Raw genomic sequence first — 22,996 nt, forward strand, 5'->3', positions numbered from 1 at the left:
AAATGTAACCTTTCTGGTAAAAAACAGAATCGTCAAAGGCCTCGAGGGTGAATTAATTCAATTAATCGCCCAGTCCTAGTTGGAAGATTAATAGAACAATTTGCTTTTCAATTGGCACATGGCTAAAACTTGAAAATGGGCCTGGTCAGGAAAGGGGAGTAAAGCTTCTGGTCAAGAAATGGTTATAAAGAAAAGCTTATACTTACCCCCAGCTATAATCGATGCAATCCACTGTACTGATTGCAGCCCGGCCTCCTGGGATGTTTCACCATAAGTGACTGCTGCAGCCAATCACAGGCTGCAACGGTCACATGGGCTGCAGTGTCAAAACTATTTTGCTGGACTGTAGGGACAACGGAGGGATGTGTCGCCATACCTACAACCTGAGGTAAGTATGTTTTTTTATTATTATTATTTTTCGACGTTTCCTCAGCAGAAATTCAGTTGGAAGAACTACAATCTGTTGCGGTTTTTCAGGCGGAGTTTGCCGAGTGCTCCAGGTCGGATACGCTGCAAACTTTTACACAGTTTATCCGACCTGTGGGAACCAAGCCTTACAGTAGAACCTAGATGGCAGACCTGGGGGCCCTCAGGCTGCCATGACAACCATCGGCACCCCACGATCGCTTTACAGGACGACAGTTGAAGCAACAGAGGTGGGGGTTCCCCCTATTTCTAACGGCTTTGATGCCACGGTCACTGTTTCCAGAAATCTGATAAGAGCCTCCATGATGCTTCCAAAAAAGAAGAAACCCACAATGTTGTTCGATCACAAACAGCTTTACTTCAAATTAACTAGTGCAATACCTCCATTTCATCAGACAAAGCTGGCATCAATAATAGTAAATATAATCACATAGGGACAACACAAAACGCTGTATTTTAGAAAGAAAAGTCACAACTGTGACTGGTGAATAATCAGAATTTGTATTGTCCCTGTTCAGACAGTCAATGATTTCCTTCCTTTTAACATCCTGCGAAGGATCACTTCTATGCCACCTCTTGTGCTTATGCGTTTTATCCATCCATGAGTTCTCTGGCGCTTCAGAAATTTAGGCTGGTATTCCATGCCCCTCTTCTTTGTTCGGACAGGAAGGAAGCTCCAGTTTGAAGGCAAAGTCTGGGAAAGGATCCCGCATCTTGAAGAAGGGATTTCTGTCTGATTGAAACTCCGGAACAAACTTGACAACGTCCTATACTGTGCACATAAAGCGGGTGCTGAAGGCTTAAGCAACATAAACCTTTAATAGAGAAGAAGCTTATTAATAAATACCAAGTAACAGTCACCATAATTGAGCATAAAGGTACAATCTGAAGAAACAGTCAATAGAACAGTAAATGAAGCATTCTTTAAAAGTTGACGTTTTCAACCTCTTAAAGGGGTCTTGTCTATTTAGTTAAAACTTGTGTTCCCCATGAACCAATTCTGGAGCATTATTTTTTTTTTGTTAACAGAATTCTGCGTTGTGCCGTTCCTTGAATTTTATGAATAAAATTGACAATTGGGTGTTACCAGTTGGGGGCGGGGGGTGTCCCTATACTCTGACAATGTCCAATTAGTGCTGATAGAGTGAGACTGTAAGGACACACCTCTTTGACAAGGGGAACGGTAGCAACCTTTTGTTAACATATTCATACATTTCCAGAAGAATAACAGAGGAACGGCGCAACAGAGTTCTAAGTAAATATGTTCCAGAATTGTTATTTCTTGGGGAATACACATATTTACTGAAAAAGAAATGTCAGAAGACGTGACAAGTCACTTATTAAACACCCCATTAGGGCAGTCAAAGCCAAACAGGATAACCTCACCTTTCCTCAAATAACAGTTTTAATAAATACTTGTATTCCCCAATCATAAAGCAACTATTCATAGAACTCTGCATTGTGCCATTCCTCCTGGAAATGGTTAAAGTGTAGCTAAACGGTTGACAAACTTCTGACATGTCATAGTGACATGTCAGAAGTTTGGATTGGTGGGGGTCCGAGCACTGAGACCCCCACCAATCGCTAGAACGAAGCAGCTGAACCGTTCGAGTGAGCGCTCAGCTGCTTCGTGTCTGTTCGGCTTTTTACGGAAATCAATGTATCGGAGGAAATAGAAAGTCTATGAGTCTGTACTCCGATACATCGGCTTTCCGGAAAAAGCCGAACAGAAACGAAGCAGCTGAGCGCTCACACGAATGCTTCAGCTGCTTCGTTCTAGCGATTGGTGGGGGTCTCAGTGCTCAGACCCCCACCAATCCAAACTTCCGACATGTCACTATGACATGTCAGAAGTTAGTCAAATGCTTAGCTGCACTTTAAATAGACAATTGGAAATTACCATTCTTAAGACTAGCGCATGCCCCTACACGGTCTAAGGCTGCATTCAGACGAGCGTGTCCGATTTGCTCACATAAAAAAACGCCGCATATTTCCAGCAGTTCATGCCCGCGCGCCACCAGTGTGCTCTGCGCGCGCCATGCATTTTCACATTCGTGCAAGCACTTCTTTTTTTTAGTAACTGATGCGTGGAACACAGACAGCACATGGATATCATTAGTGTGCTGTCCGTGTTTGACGCACACGTGAACTACAATGGAGTACAAGGTGCGTAAAAACGCACCAATCTAAGACACGCAGGGAGTTTCACGCAATATGTCTTTATAGCCCCATTGAAACGAATGACAGCACACAGACCCAGTTATTTCAACCCTGCTATCAGCCAGCAGATAAGAAAAGACAGACCCCAAAGATTACAAGAGAATTATACAAAACCACATGTACCAGAATGCCCTACAAGACAAGCCAACAATGTCCGTAGATCTATCTTCAACAGGACAACAAACAGGAATAGCCTATAGCATTCAGGTAATCTTGGGGCATCAGATGTGGGTGGGATTGCGCCAAATTTCACCCCATGACTGGTTGGTATGTACAGAGAAGGCAGCCATATTGGACACGACATAAGTAACCCAACCAGCTCACCTCCTCACTATAGCCAGTCTCCATGATCACCCCTCACACCAGGGAACCCCCACATATCATCATAACACAAAGTCAATGGCCCACTCTCGTGATAAACTCCGGCCTGGACGATCACGCATCAGTTCTGCAGGATATTGCAGGTCAAAGCACACAACGCCCGTAAAGCAACCGATTACATTGCGACAATAATACCCCCACAGCGGTGCATGTCCTTCTCTCACCTGCCAAGAGCTCCCCACACCGCCATGCTGCCGGTCACCTCCAGCTTCCGCGCAAGCGCCTTTGCAATTTCACGTCAGGACGCACGGCGCATTGACTTGTGGGAATTGTAGTTTATAGAAACGCAGCATGTGGAGCGCGTAGTAGTCACGATGTCGTTATTCTCCATGACTGCGTGTGCTGCACGATACCAGCTGCGTGCTGTTCATGCTCAGTACAGCGTGTAACTTCCTTACGCACTCAGGTTATAACAGATATGGCCCCTGCCTCTTGTATAAAGGTTTCAGTGTTACTAGATTACGGGCTGTCAGGCGCTTTCAGTCTTGTGAGGTGCACAAATTTGTGTAAAACAAGCTGCAACTCTATAAAAGTCATATATAGTAGGGGGCCTATGGCAACAAGTAAAAATGGTTCCTCCTCCTGGTGTATGTTCACACCATACTACCACAGGCCTGTAAAAATGGGAATCCCTGTGCAACCCATAGTGTTGGGGAGAAGACTGACTTGATCTGGGGGACATACTAAAAAGAATGAATATTATAGAACATTTTCCCAGAAGCATTGTGGAACATCCAGGTGGTCTCTGCAAACGAGATGGGCCACATTGTTTTTGACAGCAATGACTTCCTCCGTGATGTCCTTCCATGATCAGTATTCTTCTTCAGTGTTTTTCTAATGATCGACAAGTGAACAAAGGCTTTTGTAGTTTAAAGAAATCTCTGTAGGTCTTTTGCTATTGCTCTTGGGCTCTTTCTGCCTTAGGGTATGTTCACACGATAGCTGGCATTTACGGCTGAAATGACAGCCTGTTTTCAGAAGAAAACAGCTGCCTCGTTTCAGCCGTAAATGCTCCTCGTAATATACGAGGCGTCTGTGACGCTCGTAAATCTTGAGCTGCTCTTCATTTACTTCAATGAAGAACGGCTCAAATTACGTTGCAAAAAAGTGCCCTGCACTTCTTTGCCGAGGCAGTCAATTTACGCGTCGTCGTTTGACAGCTGTCAAACGACGACGCGTAAATTACAGGTCGTCTGCACAGTACGTCGGCAAACCCATTCAAATGAATGGGCAGATGTTTGCCGATGTATTGTAGCCCTATTTTCAGACGTAAAACGAGGCATAATACGCCTCGTTTACGTCTGAAAATAGGTCGTGTGAACCCAGCCTTATGTGTTCTTGAAGGGATCTTAGGGCCTGTTCACATCACCGTTCGCTTTCCGTTCCGGGCAGGGGCGTAACTAGGAAAGACTGAGCCCCATAGCAAACTTTTGACTGGGGCCCCCCCTCCGCTGGGTATCACACAACCCCCCCCCCTTGTAGATAGTGCCTCCCTATAGATTCCACCAGACAGCGCCCCCTACAGATAGCACCATACACAGCCCCCTGTAGATAGTGCCAGACACAGCCTCTGTAGATAACGCCTTACAGCCCCCCAGTAGATAACGTCTTACAGCCCCAAATCCCCCCTGTAGATAACGCCATACAGCCCCCCTGTAGATAACGCCATACAGCCCCGCAGTATGTAACGTCTTACAGCCCCAAATCCCCCTGTAGATAACACCATACAGCCCCCCTGTAGATAACGCCATACAGACACCCCCTGTAGATAACGCCATACAGACACCCCCTGTAGATAACGCCATACAGATCCCCCTGTAGATAACGCCATACAGAGTCCCCCCTGTAGATAACGCCATACAGAGTCCCCCCTGTAGATAACGCCATACAGACCCCCCTGTAGATAACGCCATACAGAGTCCCTCCTGTAGATAACGCCATACAGAACCCCCCCTGTAGATAACGCCATACAGCCCCCCTGTAGATAACGCCATACAGCCCCCCTGTAGATAACGTCTTACAGCCCCAAATCCCCCTGTAGATAACGCCATACAGCCCCCTGTAGATAACGCCATACAGACACCCCCTGTAGATAACGCCATACAGACACCCCCTGTAGATAAAGCCATACAGATCCGCCTGTAGATAACACCATACAGAGTCCCCCCTGTAGATAACGCCATATAGCGCCCCCCCCAAAAAAAACGACCTATAGTTTGTCCTACAAAAGACATGCATCCCCTATCCACAGGATAGGGGATACATGTGTGAACGCTGGCAGCGATAAGGAGAATGGGGGACCGAAAGTCCGCCGAAGTTCTCCATGACAAACCTCGGACTTCCGGCGTCTGCGCAGTTCAATAAAAATGAAAGGAGCGCTGGTCACTCACGACCAGTGCGCAAGTAATTTCTATGGAGCTGCAGACAGACCCCGGAGGTCCGAGGTCTGTCATGGAGAACTTCGGGGGACTTTCGGTCCCCCGTTCTCTTTATCGTTTGGCGTCCCAGCGATCACACATGTATCCCCTATCCTGTGGATTGGGGATGCATATCTTTTGTAGGAACAACCCCTTCAGTGGCGTCGCGCTGTAGCAGCCATAGCGGCTGCTAGTGGAGCCACGGCCATGGGGGGGCCCATGCCGGCGGGTGGCACGGGCCCCCTCATGCTGCCTGCCCCGTAGCAGCCGCTACGGCTGCTATAGCGGTAGTCACGCCACTGGTTCCGGGGTTCCGTCTGAGGTTTCCGTCGGGTGAACCCCGCAACGGAAAGTGAAACTGAAACCACAGCTTCCGTTTCCATCACCATTGATTTCAATGGTGACAGAAGCATTGCTAATGGTTTCCGTTCGTCACCATTCCGGCAGGTTTCCGTTTTAACGATGGAATCAATAGCGGAGTCGACTGCGCTATTGATTCCGTCGGAAAACCGGAAACCTGCCGGAATGGTGACGAACGGAAACCATTAGCAATGTTTCCGTCACCATTGATATCAATGGGGAAGGAAACGGAAGCTGTGGTTTCAGTTTCACTTTCCGTTGCAGGGTTCACCCGACGGAAACCTCTGACGTAATCCCGGAACGGAAAGCCAACGGTGATGTGATTCCACTATAAACTACACATATATCCTGCTCATTTCAGGTCTATCAAGCACAGGAAAACAATTCTGCATCTGTTTCTATGGAATACGTGTTCATTCCCTTATAAACTACACATAGATCCTGTTCATTCCAGGTCTATCAAGCACAGGAAAATAATTACGCATATGTTTCTATTGAATATGTGTTGATTCCACTATAAACTGCACAAATATCATCTTCATTCTAGGTCTATAAAGCACAGGAAAATAATTCCGCATCTGTTTCTATGGAATATGTGTTCAGTCTACTATAAACTGCACAAATATCCTGTTCATTCCAGGTCTATCAAGCACAGGAAAATAATTCTGCATGTTTCTATGGAATATGTGTTCATTCCCTTATAAACTACACAAATATCCTGTTCATTCCAGGTCTATCAAGCACAGGAAAATAATTATACATCTGTTTCTATGGAATGTGTCCATTACACTATAAACTACACATAGATCCTGTTCATTCCAGGTCTATCAAGCACAGGAAAATAATTACGCATCTGTTTCTATGGAATATGTGTTCATTCCACTATAAACTGCACAAATATCCTGTTCATTCCAGGTCTATCAAGCCCAGGAAAATAATTACGTATCGGTTTCTATGGAATATGTGTTCATTCCATTATAAACTGCACATCTATCCTGTTTATTCCAGGTCTATGAAGCACAGGAAAATAATTATGCATCTGTTTCTATGGAATATGTGTTCATTCCCTTATAAACTACACATAGATCCTGTTCATTCCAGGTCTATCAAGCACAGGAAGATAATTATGCATCTGTTTCTGTGGAATATGTGTTCATTCCACTATAAACTTCACATAGATCCTGTTCATTCAAGGTCTATGAAGCACAGGAAAATAATTACGTATCTGTTTCTATGGAATATGTGTTCATTCCCTTATAAACTACACATAGATCCTGTTCATTCCAGGTCTATCAAGCACAGGAAAATAATTACGCATCTGTTTCTATGGAATATGTGTTTATTCCCTTATCAACTACACATATATCCTGTTCATTTAAGGTCTATCAAGTACAGGAAACTAATTATTTATCTGATTCTATGGAATATGTGTTCATTCTTGTAACGTCTATGGCCGTGGGCTGTGGTTCAGACTTACCCTGTGACGGCCCCGGCCATGGACATCTGTCTTCTCGGCGTCAGCTCCCTCCAGGGAGACGCCGGCACTCACTTCCGGGTCCTCGGACTGTTTCCCGGAGGGCGCCCCTGCGTGCACGGCCTTAAAGGGCAAGTACGCGTCCAGCTGTCACTAACCAATAATTAGCCCAAATGGCTGCTGGACTATAAAAAGGGGCTCTGCCCACTTGTTTCTCGCCTGAGCGTTGTTGTATACCTAAGTTTGTCTTGCAAATGGTCTCCCAGTGTTTCCTAGTTCCCAGTGTTACCCGTTCCTGCTGCCTGTACCCTGTATTCCGTGCTATCATATCTACTGAGAAAGTCAAGTCGTGTCTTCCGCTGCATCCACGGTGCCACCTGCTGTGAAAGTCAAGTCGTGTTTCCGCTACTGTCTACATTGCCTCAGGTACCCGTTCTGAACTATAGACATTGCTTTGTACCTTGTTGGCCAGCTGCTACCCCGCTACGCGGTACGGCCCAGTGGGTCCACACCCCGCGCCGTCACATTACGCTCAGGCCACGGACGCTCCTGGCCAAGTCAAGGGCCTGTCATCCTCCGAAGCCATGCAGGCGGACCTGCAGGATCTGCAAGCACGACAGGATCAACTCCTTGTGGCAGTAGACTCCATGGCACAGCAGCTAGGGGCGCTAGGTTTTTCCTCCACTGCTCCTATTCAAGCTCCTCCGATCTACCCTCCTGCTACACCTCCTGGCAGCCCCAGTTCGGACCCTCGGTTCTCGCTTCCATTGCCACCTCGGTTCCATGGAGACGCAAGTTTGTGCAGGGGGTTTCTGAATCAATGACAGATCCACTTCACTCTGCACGCCCGAGCATTCCCTTCGGACGGAGCCAGGATCGCCTTCATTATATCTCTACTTGCCGGCAAGGCCCTGGCATGGGCGAATCTTGTCTGGGAACGTCAGGGTCCCGAGACCCAAGACTTCCAGGGGTTCGTGCGGTTGTTCCGTTCCATATTTAAGGAGCCACTGCTATCTTTAACCTGCCCCCAGGAGGACGCCTCCGTGGGCGAATAAACCATCCAGTTCCGGACTCTGGTAGGAGAATTGTCCTGGAACAATGAGGCCTTGGTAGCATCCTTCTTGCATGGTCTATCGCCCGAGATCAAGGACGAACTGGCTGCTCGAGGAGATCTCCCAGCTGCCTTGGACGACCTGATTCTACTGGCTACCCAAGTGGATGTAAGTCTCAGGGAGAGATCTCAAGAGATTCTACAGGAGAGATGGCTTCCTAGAATGGCGCACAACTTCCAGCTACCCCTCTTGCCTTGTTCTTCTGTTGCGCCCGAGGTTCCGATGAAGGTGGATTGGCTTAAACTGTCCATTCAAGAAAAACAGCGCAGGTCGTGCATCTGTGTTCCCAGAGGCCAAAGAAACCCCAACGCCTGGGATTGGTTGGAGAGACAACCCTGGGCGCCTCGGCATTTAATAGAGAACTCTCTTCCAAACTGTTCATTCCTGTGACCATCGTCGCTGGCGAGTGACCTCATCCAGTCTATGCCTACCTGGACTCTGGCTCTGCAGTCAATTTCATCTGCCAAGACCTTGTAGATCTTCTTCAATTGCCCACTGTTTTGCTGGAGAGACCGTTGATCGTTGCCTCGGTAGAAGGACTGCCTTTGCCTGACCCAGTGTTGTCTGTGACCAAGCCATTAAGACTTCAAGTGGGAGCTCTTCATTCTGAGCTCATCTCCCTGTATGTCCTGTCCAAGGCCGTCAACCCCGTGCTGCTGGGTTTGCCTTGGCTCTGTCTACACGCCCCAGTCCTGGATTGGAACTCCAGAGAGGTTCTCCAGTGGGGCCCCACTGTCTGGTACATGTCCATCCGTCCCAGCCTTCTCCGCATCAGTCATTGGCAGGATTGCCTCCTTGTTACTCTCAGTTCGCTGATGTCTTCAACAAGAAGGAAGCAGAGACATTGCCACCACATCGAGCATACGATTGTCCTATCGAATTGTTTCCTGATTCGTCACCTCCTCGCAGTAGAGTTTACCCTCTCTCCTTGCCAACGACTCTACATTAAGGAGAATCTGGAGTGGGGCTTCATACGAAAGTCTTTATCCCCGGCCGGAGCCGAGTTTTTCTTTGCAAAAAAAAAAAGGATGGATCCCTTCGACCCTGCATTGACTACCGAGGTCTCAACCAGATCACGGTGAAGAACAGGTACCCATTGCCATTGATTTCTGATCTCTTTGATCGCATACAGGGGGCGAAAAAAAATTCCAAGCTAGACCTGCGGGGGGCTTACAATCTAATCCGGATCCGTCAGGGTGACGAGTGGAAGACTGCATTTAACACACGTGATGGACACTACGAATATTTAGCCATGCCTTTCGGCCTGTGTAACGCCCCCGCAGTGTTTCAAGAATTTGTCAATGACATTTTTCGTGATCTCCTCTATGTCTGTGTTGTGGTGTATCTCGATGAAATCTTGATTTTTTCCCCAAGATCTTGTGACTCATCAGGGTCATGTCCCCCAGGCGTTGCTTAGATTAAGGGAGAATCCTCTTTATTCCAAGCCGGAAAAGTGCGTGTTCGAAGAGAAGTCTCTACCCTTCCTGGGCTATATCATCTCTGATCAGGGTCTCAAAATGGACCCTGAGAAGGTCAAGGCTGTCCTGGAGTGGCCACGTCCCCAAAGCTTAAGGGCCATACAATGCTTCCTGAGATTCGCCAACTCCTACAGACTGTTCATTCCCAACTTCTCTTCTTTGACAGCCCCCATCTCTGCCCTCACTAAAAAGGGTATGAATGCCAAGGTATGGACTCCAGAGGCGGAAGTCGCATTCAAAACCTTAAAAAAGGCCTTCACGTCAGCCTCTATTCTTCATCATCCTGATGTATCCCTACAGTTTTCGTTAGAGGTGGATGCCTCCTCTGTTTGTGCTGGTGCACTTCTGTTCCAGAGAGGTTCGAAAGGCAAGATGGTGGTATGTGGTTACTACTCCAAGCTGTTTTCTCCTGCAGAGCGCAACTGTAGCGTCCATGGTCTGTCTTGTAAATGGTCCCTTAGTGTTTCCCGTTACAGTTGTTATCCGTGCCTTGTTCCTGTTCCTGTTTCCCGTGTTGTGCCTTTAGTATTGAGTCTGCCACGTCCAGAGGTATCCGCCACTTCCTGTGTCATCTGCCACGTCTGCAGGAATCCGCCACATCCTGTGTCATCTGCCACGTCCGGAGGAATCCACCACGTCCTGTGTCACCTGCCACGTCTGGAGGAATCCGCCACGTCTGGCGCAACCTGCGGCACCTGTGTCATCCGCCACGTTTGGCGTTACCTGCTGCACCCATCTCCATCAGTGCCAGAGCTGCAGCCACTGTCCGGACTATCCAGGTACCCTTGTGCGGGACATTGTATTGCTGGGGTTTCCTGTTGTTTGGCCAGCTCTCCCCCCGTTACAGCGGTACGGCCTAGTGGGTCCACTAACCCGCTCCGTGATAGCAACTACTCGATTTGGGATCGGGAGTTACTGGCCATAAAGTTGGCCCATCTGGAGTGGAGACACCTACTGGAAGGCGCAGCTCATCCTATCCTGGTCTTCACGGACCACAAGAACCTGACCTACCTACAGACGGCTCAATGGCTGAATCCTCGTCAAGCCAGGTGGTCATTGTTTTCTGACAAGGTTCCGGTTCGAACTCCACTACCGACCTGCCGACAAGAATATGAGGGCTGATGCCTTGTCTAGGTCTTTTGAGACAGAGGACACTGTGGAGTCCCCACAGAATATTATCGATCCTTCCTGCATCTACTCTGTTAACCCTCTGCAGGTTAGAGACATTCCTCCGGGAAGAAATTTTGTACATCTGGATCACCGAGGAAGAATCCTTTGCTGGGTTCACATTTCCAAGCTGGCAGGTCACGCGGGTAAGACCCGAGACCTAATTGCCCATCAGTTCTGGTGGCCGACGCTGCCCAAAGACGTCATGGACTTTGTTTCCTCCTGTACGGTGTGTGCAGCAAACAAAGTTGCCCACTCCAGACCGGCCGGTCTGCTCCAACCGCTGCCTGTGCCCGATGCCCCCTGGCGGCATTTTGCTATGGACTTTGTCACAGATCTGCCTCTCTCTGTGGGATGCAGTGTGATCTGGGTGGAGGTGGATCATTTTTCTAAAATGGCTCATTTTGTTCCCCTGACTGGCCTGCCTTCTGTTTCTCGACTGGCTGACCTCTTCATACAACACATCTTCCGTCTGCACGGCTTGCCTCTGCATATTGTCTCGGATCGAGGGGTCCAGTTCACCTCAAAGTTCTGGAGAGCACTCTGCGGCCTACTCGGTGTAAAGTTGGACTTCTCCTCAGCTTATCATCCTCAGTCCAATGGACAAGTCGAAAGGGTTAACCAAATTATGGGGAACTATCTGTGGCACTTTGTCTCCAGATGACATTAAGACTGGGTGCAGCTGCTCCCGTGGGCGGAGTTCTCCTATAATAACCCGTACCAGTGAGTCCACCACCTCCAGTCCGTTCTTCATAGACTATGGCCAACATTCTCGAATACCCCTGCCTGGCTCTACTATCTCCCAGGTGCCTGCAGCCGACTCTACCTTCAGAGACTTTCTGCAGATATGGCAGCAGACACGATCTTCTATTCTGCTGTCGGTGGACTACATTAAGAGAAAGGCAGACACTAGAAGACGAGAGCCTCCTCAGTTTCTTCCAGGTACAAAGGTCTGGCTGTCTTCCAGGAATATCCGGCTGAGGGTGCCGTCTTGCAAGTTTGCTCCCAGGTTTCTTGGACCCTTCGAGATTCTGCTACAGATCAATACTGTGTCATACAAGCTTCGACTGCCTCCTACCCTCAAGATCCCTAACTCCTTCCATGTCTCCTTGCTGAAACCCGTGGTCCTGAACCACTACTCCAGGACTCCTAGTTCCGCAGTGGCTCCTGGCGGTACATCTGGAACTTTCGAAGTGAGGGAGATGCTGGCCACCAAGAAAGTGGGAGGAAGGACGTTTTATTTGGTGGATTGGAGGGGATTTGGTCTAGAGGAGAGGTCTTGGGAGTCAGAGGAGTACATTGATGCTCCTGTCCTCGTGAAGAAATTTCTCTCCCGCTCTGGCCCCAAGAGGAGGGGGTGTAAGAGCGGGGATACTGTAACGTCTATGGCTGGGGGCCGTCGTTCAGATTTACCCTCTGACGGCCATGGACATCTGTCTTCTCGGCGTCAGCTCCCTCCAGGGTGGCGCCGGCCCTGACTTCCGGGTCCTCGGACTGTTTCCCGCAGGGGTGCACGGCCTCAAAGGGCCAGTACGTGTCTAGCTGTCACCAACCAATAATTAGCCCAAATGGCTGCTGGACTATGGCTCTGCCAAATTGTTCCTCGCCTGAGCATTGTTGTATACCTAAGTTTGTCTTGCAAATGGTCTCCCAGTGTTTCCTAGTTCCCAGTGTTACCCGTTCCTGCTGACAACCTAGAAGCGAACCATAAAGGGACATAGCCCTTAAAGAAATAGTATACTAAATGATATACAAAAGTACAAAAAATCTTTATTAAATATAATCACCAATAACATATAATGGAATAAAAGATGGGATACATCATACACGGAGATATATACAGCAGGGTCAGATGGAATAGTCCATAGACAAACAGAGTCAACCATCCAAGGATGACTAAACCACGCTCAGATAGTACATATGACAGAATTATAAACCCATGGGTATAATGTAGTAAGGCCCACACGTAGTATAGTGCTACCAGCTGATTATGACAATATGCAGAGATAGACAATAAGGTCTATTATTGCCTACAAAGTATATAGCAATACATAAAACGTGAAGCTAGAAGCGTCCAAAGACAACATATAGGCTCAAATGGCCAGAAAGATATAACTGACAATAACTGGACACAATAGTACGACCATGTAGAGGCTGAAAAAGCTAGCACATACCCTGGGACATGATAAGGAGCGCAGGAGATCAACAAAGTAGATGGATGAATGAACGCCTCGACGCGCGTTTCGCCCTGTAGACCGGCTTCGTCACCAGGCTACATTTAATAAAACTCTAAGGGTTTTTATAGAAATGGAATGAAGTTAGACTCACCTGTGATGGATGAAAATCGGCGCTCGACACACCCGCCCAGTGACGCACACATCACGGGACGCGCCGCACGTCAGATGGAGATGCGCCGCATGATGACAGCATCACCATGACAACGCTAGACGCTAAGCGGCACTCCCGGATGCGAGCCCCACCACGCATGCGCGATCGAGCGTCTGTGCAAACACCACAGGAGAGGCAACAGGAATAACAAAGACAAAACTGAAGCAATAACAATGGCAGAGGTGGGGATTACTATGGAGATAAGGCAGGTCGGAGATAATTTGATTTTTTTTTTTTACAAACAGATATAAAGTATAAAGAACGGCGGCGCTATATTGAAAAGTAATAAAACAGTGCAACATAAAGTGAAAGAAGTGCAATGTGAACAAATAGTGAAGAAAAGGAAAAAATATAAAAAATTAATAAGAAAAAAACCGTGCACCATACTAATAAAAATTTAATAGTGATAAATAAATAGTGAGACAAAAATAGATATATAAGAGTTAATAAATACAAATATATATATGTATATAAATATATAGTAAGGTGAAATAGTGATAAAAAACACAGTATATAATTATATAATACATATAGACCATACGGATATATATAAAGAAATAAATATATAGAAATATATGCAAAAACATGAAAAATATAAGCAAGACCGTCAGAATATAATATAATAAATGCTAATAAACCTCAAACAGAAGCTGAGAATAGATAATATGATATATAATATAAAAAGACAAAATATATATATATTAAACTAGAGGTATGATATTATATAATACAATTTAAATAACTATATATAGAGAGGACTCCACATTACAGCGCTCAGCAAATATAAAAAATATATACAATAACTACAATAGCGAGCAATGATATGAAGATCATACATCAATACAACTAGAATTATGGAGATCATTATCTTCTCCGCTTCTGAATTCCGATTAAGACCATACACAATCTTCTCCAATATATAGGAAGGTAAACCCACTCACTGGAAGGGATACACTGGAACATAAAAGATAAATATAAAAAACAAGAAAAAAACCCTAGAGAAAATAAAATTCACGCATAGTTGAAAATTACAGAAAGGGCCTGAAACTGGTTGCTTCATTTAGACCAAATGGCGCCACAGTATTGAGTAACGTGATCGATTTCATTTCTTTTCTCAATAATGCCAGACGTACATCTCCACCTCTACATCCCACGGAAATTTTGTCAATTCCACGTACCTCAAAACCTTTTGGATTACAGGAGTGAAACTCACGAAAATGTCACGCAACAGGCTGAAGTTGATCTAAATCTAGAGCATTAGAAGCTGACTTAATTTTGCTGACATGTTCCAACACCCGCACCTTCAATTGCCTGCTGGTCATGCCAACATAAATGAGGTCACAGGGGCAAGTGGCAAAATATACCACAGCTACTGTGTTGCATGTGATGTTGTAAACAATTTTGTAGTCTTTGCCTCTATCTGAGCTGTAGAAGTTAAGGGCACGTGGAATATATTTACATGCAGAGCATTTACCGCAATTATATGATCCCCAGGGAGGGCCCCTACTACCAAACGGATTAGGGGGGGCACTGGGGATATAATGACTTGCTGTCAAAAGGTCCCTCAGATTTTTAGATCGCCTCCAAGTAATGGAGGGGTAGCTTGGTAGAATCCCTGCCAAATCACGATCAGTAAGAAGGACCCTCCAGTGCTTTTGTAGGATATCACAAATTTTGGTCCAATAGGGATTAAAGGTGGTGACAAATCTAACATTCTGATCAGTATTGTTCTTTTTAGGCCTACTCACCAGGAGTCCATCACGAGTTGAATTTTTAGCTCTAAGGTAGCCCCTTATTATAACCCTCTTACCCGTTCCTGCTGCCTGTACCCTGCATCCCGTGCTATCGTATCTACTGTGAACGTCAAGTCGTGTCTTCCGCTGCATCCACGGTGCAACCTGCTGTGAAAGTCAAGTCTACTTCCGCTACTGTCTACATTGCCTCAGGTACCCGTTCTGAACTATAGACATTATTTTGTACCTTGTTGGCCAGCTGCTATCCGGCTACGCAGTACGGCCCAGTGGGTCCACACCCCGCACCGTGATAATTCTGCTATAAACTGCACAAATATCCTGTTCATTCCAGGTCTATAAAGCACAGGAAAATAATTATTTATCTGTTTCTATTTAATATGTGTTCATTCCACTATAAACTGCACAAATATCCTGTTCATTCCAGGTCTATCAAGCATAGGAAAATTATTACGCATCTATTTCTATGAAATATGTGTTCATTCCACTATAAACTGCACAAATATCCTGTTCATTCCAGGTCTATCAAGCACAGGAAAATAATTACGCATCTGTTTCTATGGAATATGTGTTCATTCCACTATAAACTGCACAAATATCCTGTTCATTCCAGGTCTATCAAGCATAGGAAAATAATTACGCATCTATTTCTATGGAATATGTGTTCATTCCCTTATAAACTACACATAGATCCTGTTCATTCCAGGTCTATCAAGCACAGGAAAATAATTACGCTTCTGTTTCTATGGAATATGTGTTCATTCCCTTATAGGCCATGTTCAGACGTGGCAGAATTTTTCTGCTGCAAATGTTGGTGCAGATTACGCAACGAATCTGCACCAACATTTGCAAATTTGACAGGTAATTCAGACATTGCAGAACTTGCCACAGATTTCAGTTTTTGCATTGCAAAGGCTGACTTGCCACAGATTTCAGCGGACTTGCCACAGATTTCAGTTTTTGCATTGCAAAGGCTGAAATCCGCAGTGAAATTCCACTTCTTCTCCGTAATGTCATGAGCATGCTGCGGAGGGACAAATCTGCACCGCAGCCTGATTTCCGCACAGTTATTTTCGGCAACGTCTGAACTAAGTTTCCTGAAAATGTATAGAAAGAAATGTAAAAAACGGCTGCTGCAGAATTCCACTGCGGACTGTCCGCAGCGGAATTCAACAGCAATTCCACCACGTCTGAATGTGCCCTAAGGCTTCATGCACTTGACCCGTAATTACGGGCACGGCCGCGGACAGCCGGCCGTTTTTACAGGACGTGCTCCCATTATAAAGTATAGGAGCACGGTCCGTAAAATAAAAAAAATAGGACATGTCCTATTTTTTTCCGCCGGTTTCTACGGCACGGACACCCTCCCGTAAACATACGGGAAGGTGTCAGTTGGCCATAGAAATGAATGGGCCCGGGGCGTGGTCTCGGCATGTGAGGAAGAAGGACGCATTCTCAGGAGCTCCCGCCGACCGTGACTTAACTTGTGACATTAACGCTGACAGCGACTTACAATCACCCCGACTCTGAAGACCTCGGACAAAAATATTCCGGCATCCTCACTATCTCGCTTCTTACGGCCACGTGTCTCGCAGAAGCAGGAAGAAGCCAACATGGCGACCGCAGCTACATGTGGAACGCCTCAACGACCGGGAGCGACGACGTCAGCCCGATCCCGCAATCTATCAGGTGTGTCTACTCCTTCTATACTCCTGGAGAGTGCCCCAGCTATCAGCCCCAGTCCAGAGAGATCCCATGAGGGAAGTTCTTGGTCCCCGGGCCCTGTCTCCCCGCCCTTCATGGAAATGCCATTAACTCCACTAACGCGATTAGATCTGGCGGAGGCCCTGAAGCATCTCCCGTCCCAGAACTTTTTTGACACCATGTTAGACAGAAAGGAGAAAATGCAACGTACGTGTTTAGAGGAGGTGAACCGCACTGTTGAGCAGATGTGCTCTCGGGTCTCAGCCATTGAGCAACAGACATCTTCTCATGGCGACAGACTAGATAGGTTGGAGGACCAACTGCGCTCACAACATGTACTAATACAAGCTATGACTCTGGACCATGATGATCTAGAAAACCGCAACAGGCACAATAATGTCCGTATCAGGGGACTGCCAGAGGAGAAGGAGGGCCATAATCTCCGCGCAATAGTTGTAGAACTGTTTAACGGTATTCTGGGAGAACCACTGAGCAATCATATAGAACTGGATCGGGTACACAGAGCGTTGGGCCCTGTGTCGGCGGATCCGGATCGTCCACGGGACATTGTTTGTAGGATTCACTACTTTACAGTGAAGGAAAATTTAATGCGTAAAATGCGCACCATGGGCCACGTGAAATTTAGAGGGGCTGAAATTCATATCTTGCCTGACCTATCAGCTCGTACATTGCTTATGAGACGGGTGATGCGACCGCTACTGGATATCATCAGAGAGGCTGAAGCGACATATATGTGGGGTTTTCCGTTCCACCTTATTGTCAAGAAACAAGGCTCAGTGATGGCTATACATTCGCCACAAGATCTACCCGCCTTTTTTGCCTTACTGGAAGTCTCACCGAGCACCATTCCGGACTGGATTGCGGCATCCTTGAACTATCGTCCTGCTAGACGCGGCAGAAACCGCCCTATCGACCCGCTTCAACCCAGACCACAGCGCATCAGACCGGCAAGGCAACAACTGCCATAGAAGAGAATCCAAGATCTGTGATAGTCTTGCTGTGCTGTGGAGTCATGATTACATATGACACTGGACTCCCTGCTCACCCTGGTGCAATTGTTTGGTTTCCTGATCTAATGACTAGATGAACAGATAATGTATCCTTACAAATTGAGCCATACTGAAGGAATAGTCCCCTCACCATGTTTTTCTAGTGGTTAAATATTTCTGTTAGAACAAATCACGGAATGGGCCACTTGTATTTAAGGGGAAAGAGATAGGCACACACACAGCTGGATAATGTGGGCCTCATGGTTCGTAGTGCGACATTTGATGGGACATACATAGGACTATTCCAAATAGTTGAGTTAAGTTTTGTTAGTTGGGACTTATTGAGTATGGAGATGTTTTTCTGGGTAAAGGAGTACGTTTCATAACACCTGCTGGGGGTGAGGGAACTCACAGGATTCCATTGAAAAGGGTGAAGGGGCTTCATGCTATCACGGGTGTCGCTGCAAGGGGTAGTACATAGGGCAGGGCTCTTTATGGAGTTTATGGGCCTCTTTGCATGAGCGAGCCAACCAGGACTGGGAAGGGGTTTGAGATCCCTACAGAGCTGTGATATACCTTTATTGCAACAAGTTTTGAATTCGTATCACTTCCCTGTTCTCCCTGGTGAATTACTAATAGAAGCATTGGGGTGGGTGTTTGTGATCGCTGAAAGCGTACGATTTACAGATAACTACACGGGAGGTGGACTCCACTTCCTTATATTCCTTACCAACTCTCCCCTATAGGAATTCCCTCCGAGGTGTCTCGCTGGCTGAGTATCCTCGGTTTCTTTAACCTTCCTTAGAGATTTCCCTGTTTTTCCCTATATACTTACCTATTTTCGATTTCTATTGTTGTTTTCTTTTCTTTCCCTTTTCTTCTTCCCTCCCTTTGGTTTCTTCCCTCGCAGCACTTGGGAACCATGAACACGGATACAAAGTTGCTCTCCTATAATGTCCGAGGCCCGAGGACGCCGGAGAAACGCTCCATGATTCTTGCTGTACTGTGGAGACTTAAAACTCAGGTGGCGTTTCTTCAAGAAACACACTTCCGGAAAGATAAGGTACCCAGGCTTTCCAATAGACGCTTTCCATATTGCTATCATGGTTGCTCAGAGGACTCCAGATCTAGGGGTGTGAGTATTCTCATTGCACAACATGTACCTTGGATCTTCATTGACTCTCAAGCTGACCCTCAGGGTAGATTTCTATTTGTCAAGGGCACTCTATTCTCACAGGTAGTCACACTAGCTAACTTGTACTTACCGAACACGGGACAATCAGCGGCTCTAGCGACATATCTGGAACAGCTCCAGACTTTCGGGGAAGGTGTGATCATAGTGGGAGGGGATTTTAATGTAGCAATGGAACCTCACCTGGACGTCTCAAGGGGCGCCTCCCATCTTCCTTACTCTCAACTCAGCTCCATTAGGAAAATTATTCATGATCACCAATTGGTGGACGTATGGAGGACTCTGTACCCGGGATCTAGGGATTACTCGTATTACTCAGCAACTCATGATATGTTCTCCAGAATAGACTATTTTTTCATCAGTCATTTCCATCTGGATAGAGTAGAGGGGGCAGACATTCACACGTCTCCCTTGTCGGATCATTCGCCAATTGCGCTCTCTCTCTCTTTTGCTCCGCCCTCACAGACACAAGGTCGGTGGAAACTCAACGAGTTTTTACTTCAACACCCTGAGGCTCAATCTGAAATTCGTCGCGAGCTGGAGCTCTACTTTTCTACCAATACTGGCTCAGTAGCAAACCCGCTCATCTTATGGGAGGCCCATAAATGCTACATAAGAGGTTTTTTCATCAAATGGGGGGCGCGGCTCAAGAGAGAGAGAGTGGCAAAAACGAGTGACCTGTTGACTAAGATTAGCGAAGTAGAGGTCAAACATAAACATTGTCAGACATCAGAAACTAGGGGAGTCTTGCTGTCACTTCGGGAAGAACTTAGAGCACTTTATGAAGTCAAGGCTAAAGCCGCATTAGTTAAGTGCCGGAGAATATTTTATGAGTATGGAAATAAACCGGGGAAAATACTGGCAAATGCTTTAAGAACCCAGAGAGCTTCAGCATATGTTCCTCATATTACTTCCCAGGTAGGGGTAAAGATAACCTCTCCGAGGGAGATCGCCCGATCCTTTCGGGAGTTCTACTCCTCCCTATACCAATTAACACCTCATTCTCCTCCCACTAAGGTAGCTATACAGGAATATATATCCTCCTCAGGTTTCCCACGACTACCTGATGATGCATGTGACACTTTGGATCATCCAATCACTCATGAAGAACTCTCTGGGGCACTGCAGGATACAAAAAAGGGTAAGGCACCAGGCCCAGATGGACTGACGGTTGGTTACTATAAAATGTTCTTAGATAAGTTAGCAGATGGCTTTCTGGGGGCTTTTAATGCGGTATCATCGGGCAGCTCAGTTCCTTCAGATTCATTGAGGGCTACCATAGTGGTTATACCGAAAGAGGGCAAGGATCCCTCCTCTTGTGCTAGTTATAGACCGATTTCTTTACTCAATGTAGATCTGAAATTGTTTTCTAAAATACTGGCGAATCGGCTAGCCCCATTGATGACTACTGTAATTCACGGAGACCAAACAGGCTTCATTCCGTCTAGGGAAGCGAGAGTTAATACGACTAAGGCTCTCAACCTTGTCCATTGGGCCAACTCACAGAGGAGCCCTGCTGTCATTTTATCCACAGACGCGGAAAAGGCATTTGATCGAGTCGGGTGGCCATTCTTATTTGGAATTCTGGAGCATCTGGGTTTGGGACCTAACATGCGCTCCTGGGTTGGGGCACTATACTCGTCGCCTTCGGCTTCTGTTAGGGTGAATGGTACTTACTCTTCCCCGTTTATGATTCATAACGGTACAAGACAGGGATGTCCTCTTTCACCCCTGCTTTTCGCCTTAGCTCTGGAACCTTTTTTGTGTAAGACCAGAGGCAATGTTAACGTGAGTGGCTTAACTTTGAAGGGTAAAGTTTTCAAGGTGGCGGTTTATGCAGATGATCTGCTATTTTTTGTGACCTCTCCGCACATTTCTATGCCCAATCTCATGAAAGAATTTCGAGAGTATGGCCTATTGTCCAACCTGAAAATCAACTTTCAGAAGTCGGAGGCGATGATGTTACATATTCCACATGATCTAGGGAATTCCCTACGTGCTAGTTTTTCCTTTAGATGGGCGCGGGAATCGATCAGATACCTGGGTATCCAATTACCGGCCAGTATAGAACGGACATTCCAGCTAAACTTCCTACCTCTGTTACAAACATTGAGGACTGATTTGGCTCGATGGACAAGGGGGACGTTCTCATAGTTTGGGAGAGTGAGTATTATCAAGATGAATGTGTTACCCAGATTTCTATACCCGATGCAGGCATTACCAATTAAATTACCTACGTCCTTTTTTAAAACTGTATATCAGTACATCACTTCCTTTGTATGGGCTGATAAGCCGCCGAGATTACAGAGGAGAATTTTAGTGCTTGCCAAGCGTCGTGGAGGGATTGGGCTGCCTGATGTAGAGCAATATTATCATGCCATACACTTGACTAGAGTAGTCGACTGGTGCCGCCAAGCTTTTCTTAAAGATTGGATAGCTGTGGAACAGGGCTTTACGGATCTCCCACTGAAGTGCTTGCCATGGATACCTATGACTCATCTGAAATCCCTGAGGGATCACCCTACTATGTATCCAACACTACAGGTATTCAGGAGTGTGAGGGGACGGGAAGGGGTTTCATCAACCCCTTCACCGCTCACGCCGGTCCTGGGAACACCAGAATTTGGACCAGGATTATCGGAAGTGACATTTAAGAACTGGCTTCAACAGGGTCATTTTAGGATTAGTCACTTTCGTAGATGTGCTGTTTGGCTACGCGAGAGGGAACTTGCTGAGCCTGAGGGCATGCTGGTAGCATCACAGTGGCAGACTTTACAGCTATCTCACTAGTTGGCTCATATACCTGCACCTGCTGCTTATGATCGCAGTCTAACCCAGTTTGAAACGCTGTGCTCCCAGGCGGGACATGTGAAACGAGCATTGTCTAAAATTTATGGTTTACTGATTTCCCCTGCAGAAGATTACACGCCACCGTTTATCGCGAAATGGGAGCGAGATCCCCAGATCTCCCTAACGCAAGAACAAAAAGAGAAGGTCATGCTCCTTTCACATAAAGCTTCTATTAGTAATGCTTATCAAGAAACGAATTATAAACTACTATCCCGGTGGTACAGAGTCCCACATGTGCTTCACAAAATGTTTCCTGAGGTTTCTCATCTCTGTTGGAGATGCGACAGGGAAGAAGGTACGCTATTACATATATTTTGGGGCTGTGACAGTCTTCGCCCCTTCTGGACAGAAGTTCAAGACGTCATATTTGAGATTACGGGACTCGCCCTGGGAGACAATCCGGCGTGGATCCTGTTGCATCATCATGACATCTCTATAGGGACGTATAAGAAATCGCTGGTGAGACACTTGTTAAATGCAGCTAAAGCATGTATTCCAGCGAAATGGCAGTCCTCTGAGCCTCCATCGATTAGACAATGGTTGAAGCGGGTGCACGACATTCGGAGAATGGAGGAGTTGCTTCATTTTTCTCCTGAACAAGCAGGTAGATTCCGGAAAACATGGTTCTACTGGCTCGAATTTTGTGGCTCAGACAGGTACAAAGAGGCTATGGGTGAACAAATTGGGAATAGTAGTGGGAGTTCTTAGAATTTCTGGTTCGTAGGGATGTGCTGCGGGGGGGGGGGGGGGGGGGGGGAGAGCTGGGAGAGATGACTCCCCTCTTCCCTCATATCTTTTAATCTTTTCTGTTTTCCTTTTTTTCTCTCCTTTCTATCGTTCTTTCCTGACTATCTTAACAGATAGTTTTCTGCTGTGGGGTGACAGGAGGGAATTGGGAAATATCGGATAGAGGCGTCAATTTATGGTACAGTCGCTCTATATTGACACTAGTAGATGAGAGAAGTATCTCACAATATTGGTATTATTGGAAATCAAACAGAATTGTTGAGTTAAATGTAGAAATGTCACATTGTGTTCAGATTTTGTTTTTGTACCCTCGTCTCCC

General features: G+C 46.5%; 1 protein-coding gene across 1 annotated transcript; it reads right to left on the reverse strand.

Moving 5' to 3' along the window:
- Window positions 1-761: 761 nt before the first annotated feature.
- Window positions 762-3,296, reverse strand: MRPL34 (mitochondrial ribosomal protein L34). The gene is made up of 2 exons (XM_075851241.1): window positions 3,192-3,296; window positions 762-1,241 (listed from the first exon to the last, which is right to left on the reverse strand). Exons 1-2 carry the CDS (start codon window positions 3,215-3,217, stop codon window positions 941-943), a joined length of 327 nt encoding a protein of 108 aa, XP_075707356.1. The 5' UTR covers window positions 3,218-3,296; the 3' UTR covers window positions 762-940.
- Window positions 3,297-22,996: the final 19,700 nt, after the last annotated feature.

Source organism: Rhinoderma darwinii, chromosome 1 (genome assembly GCF_050947455.1).
Source record: "Rhinoderma darwinii isolate aRhiDar2 chromosome 1, aRhiDar2.hap1, whole genome shotgun sequence".
Classification (NCBI taxonomy): domain Eukaryota; kingdom Metazoa; phylum Chordata; class Amphibia; order Anura; family Rhinodermatidae; genus Rhinoderma; species Rhinoderma darwinii.

Bases quoted from the DNA above. Each gene is read 5' to 3' on its own strand.
- MRPL34 (XM_075851241.1), bottom strand. From the start codon at position 3,217: ATGGCGGTGTGGGGAGCTCTTGGCAG. The intron at 1,242-3,191 runs GTGAGAGAAGGA...TCTCTATTAAAG, and splicing joins GTGTGGGGAGCTCTTGGCAG to GTTTATGTTGCTTAAGCCTT.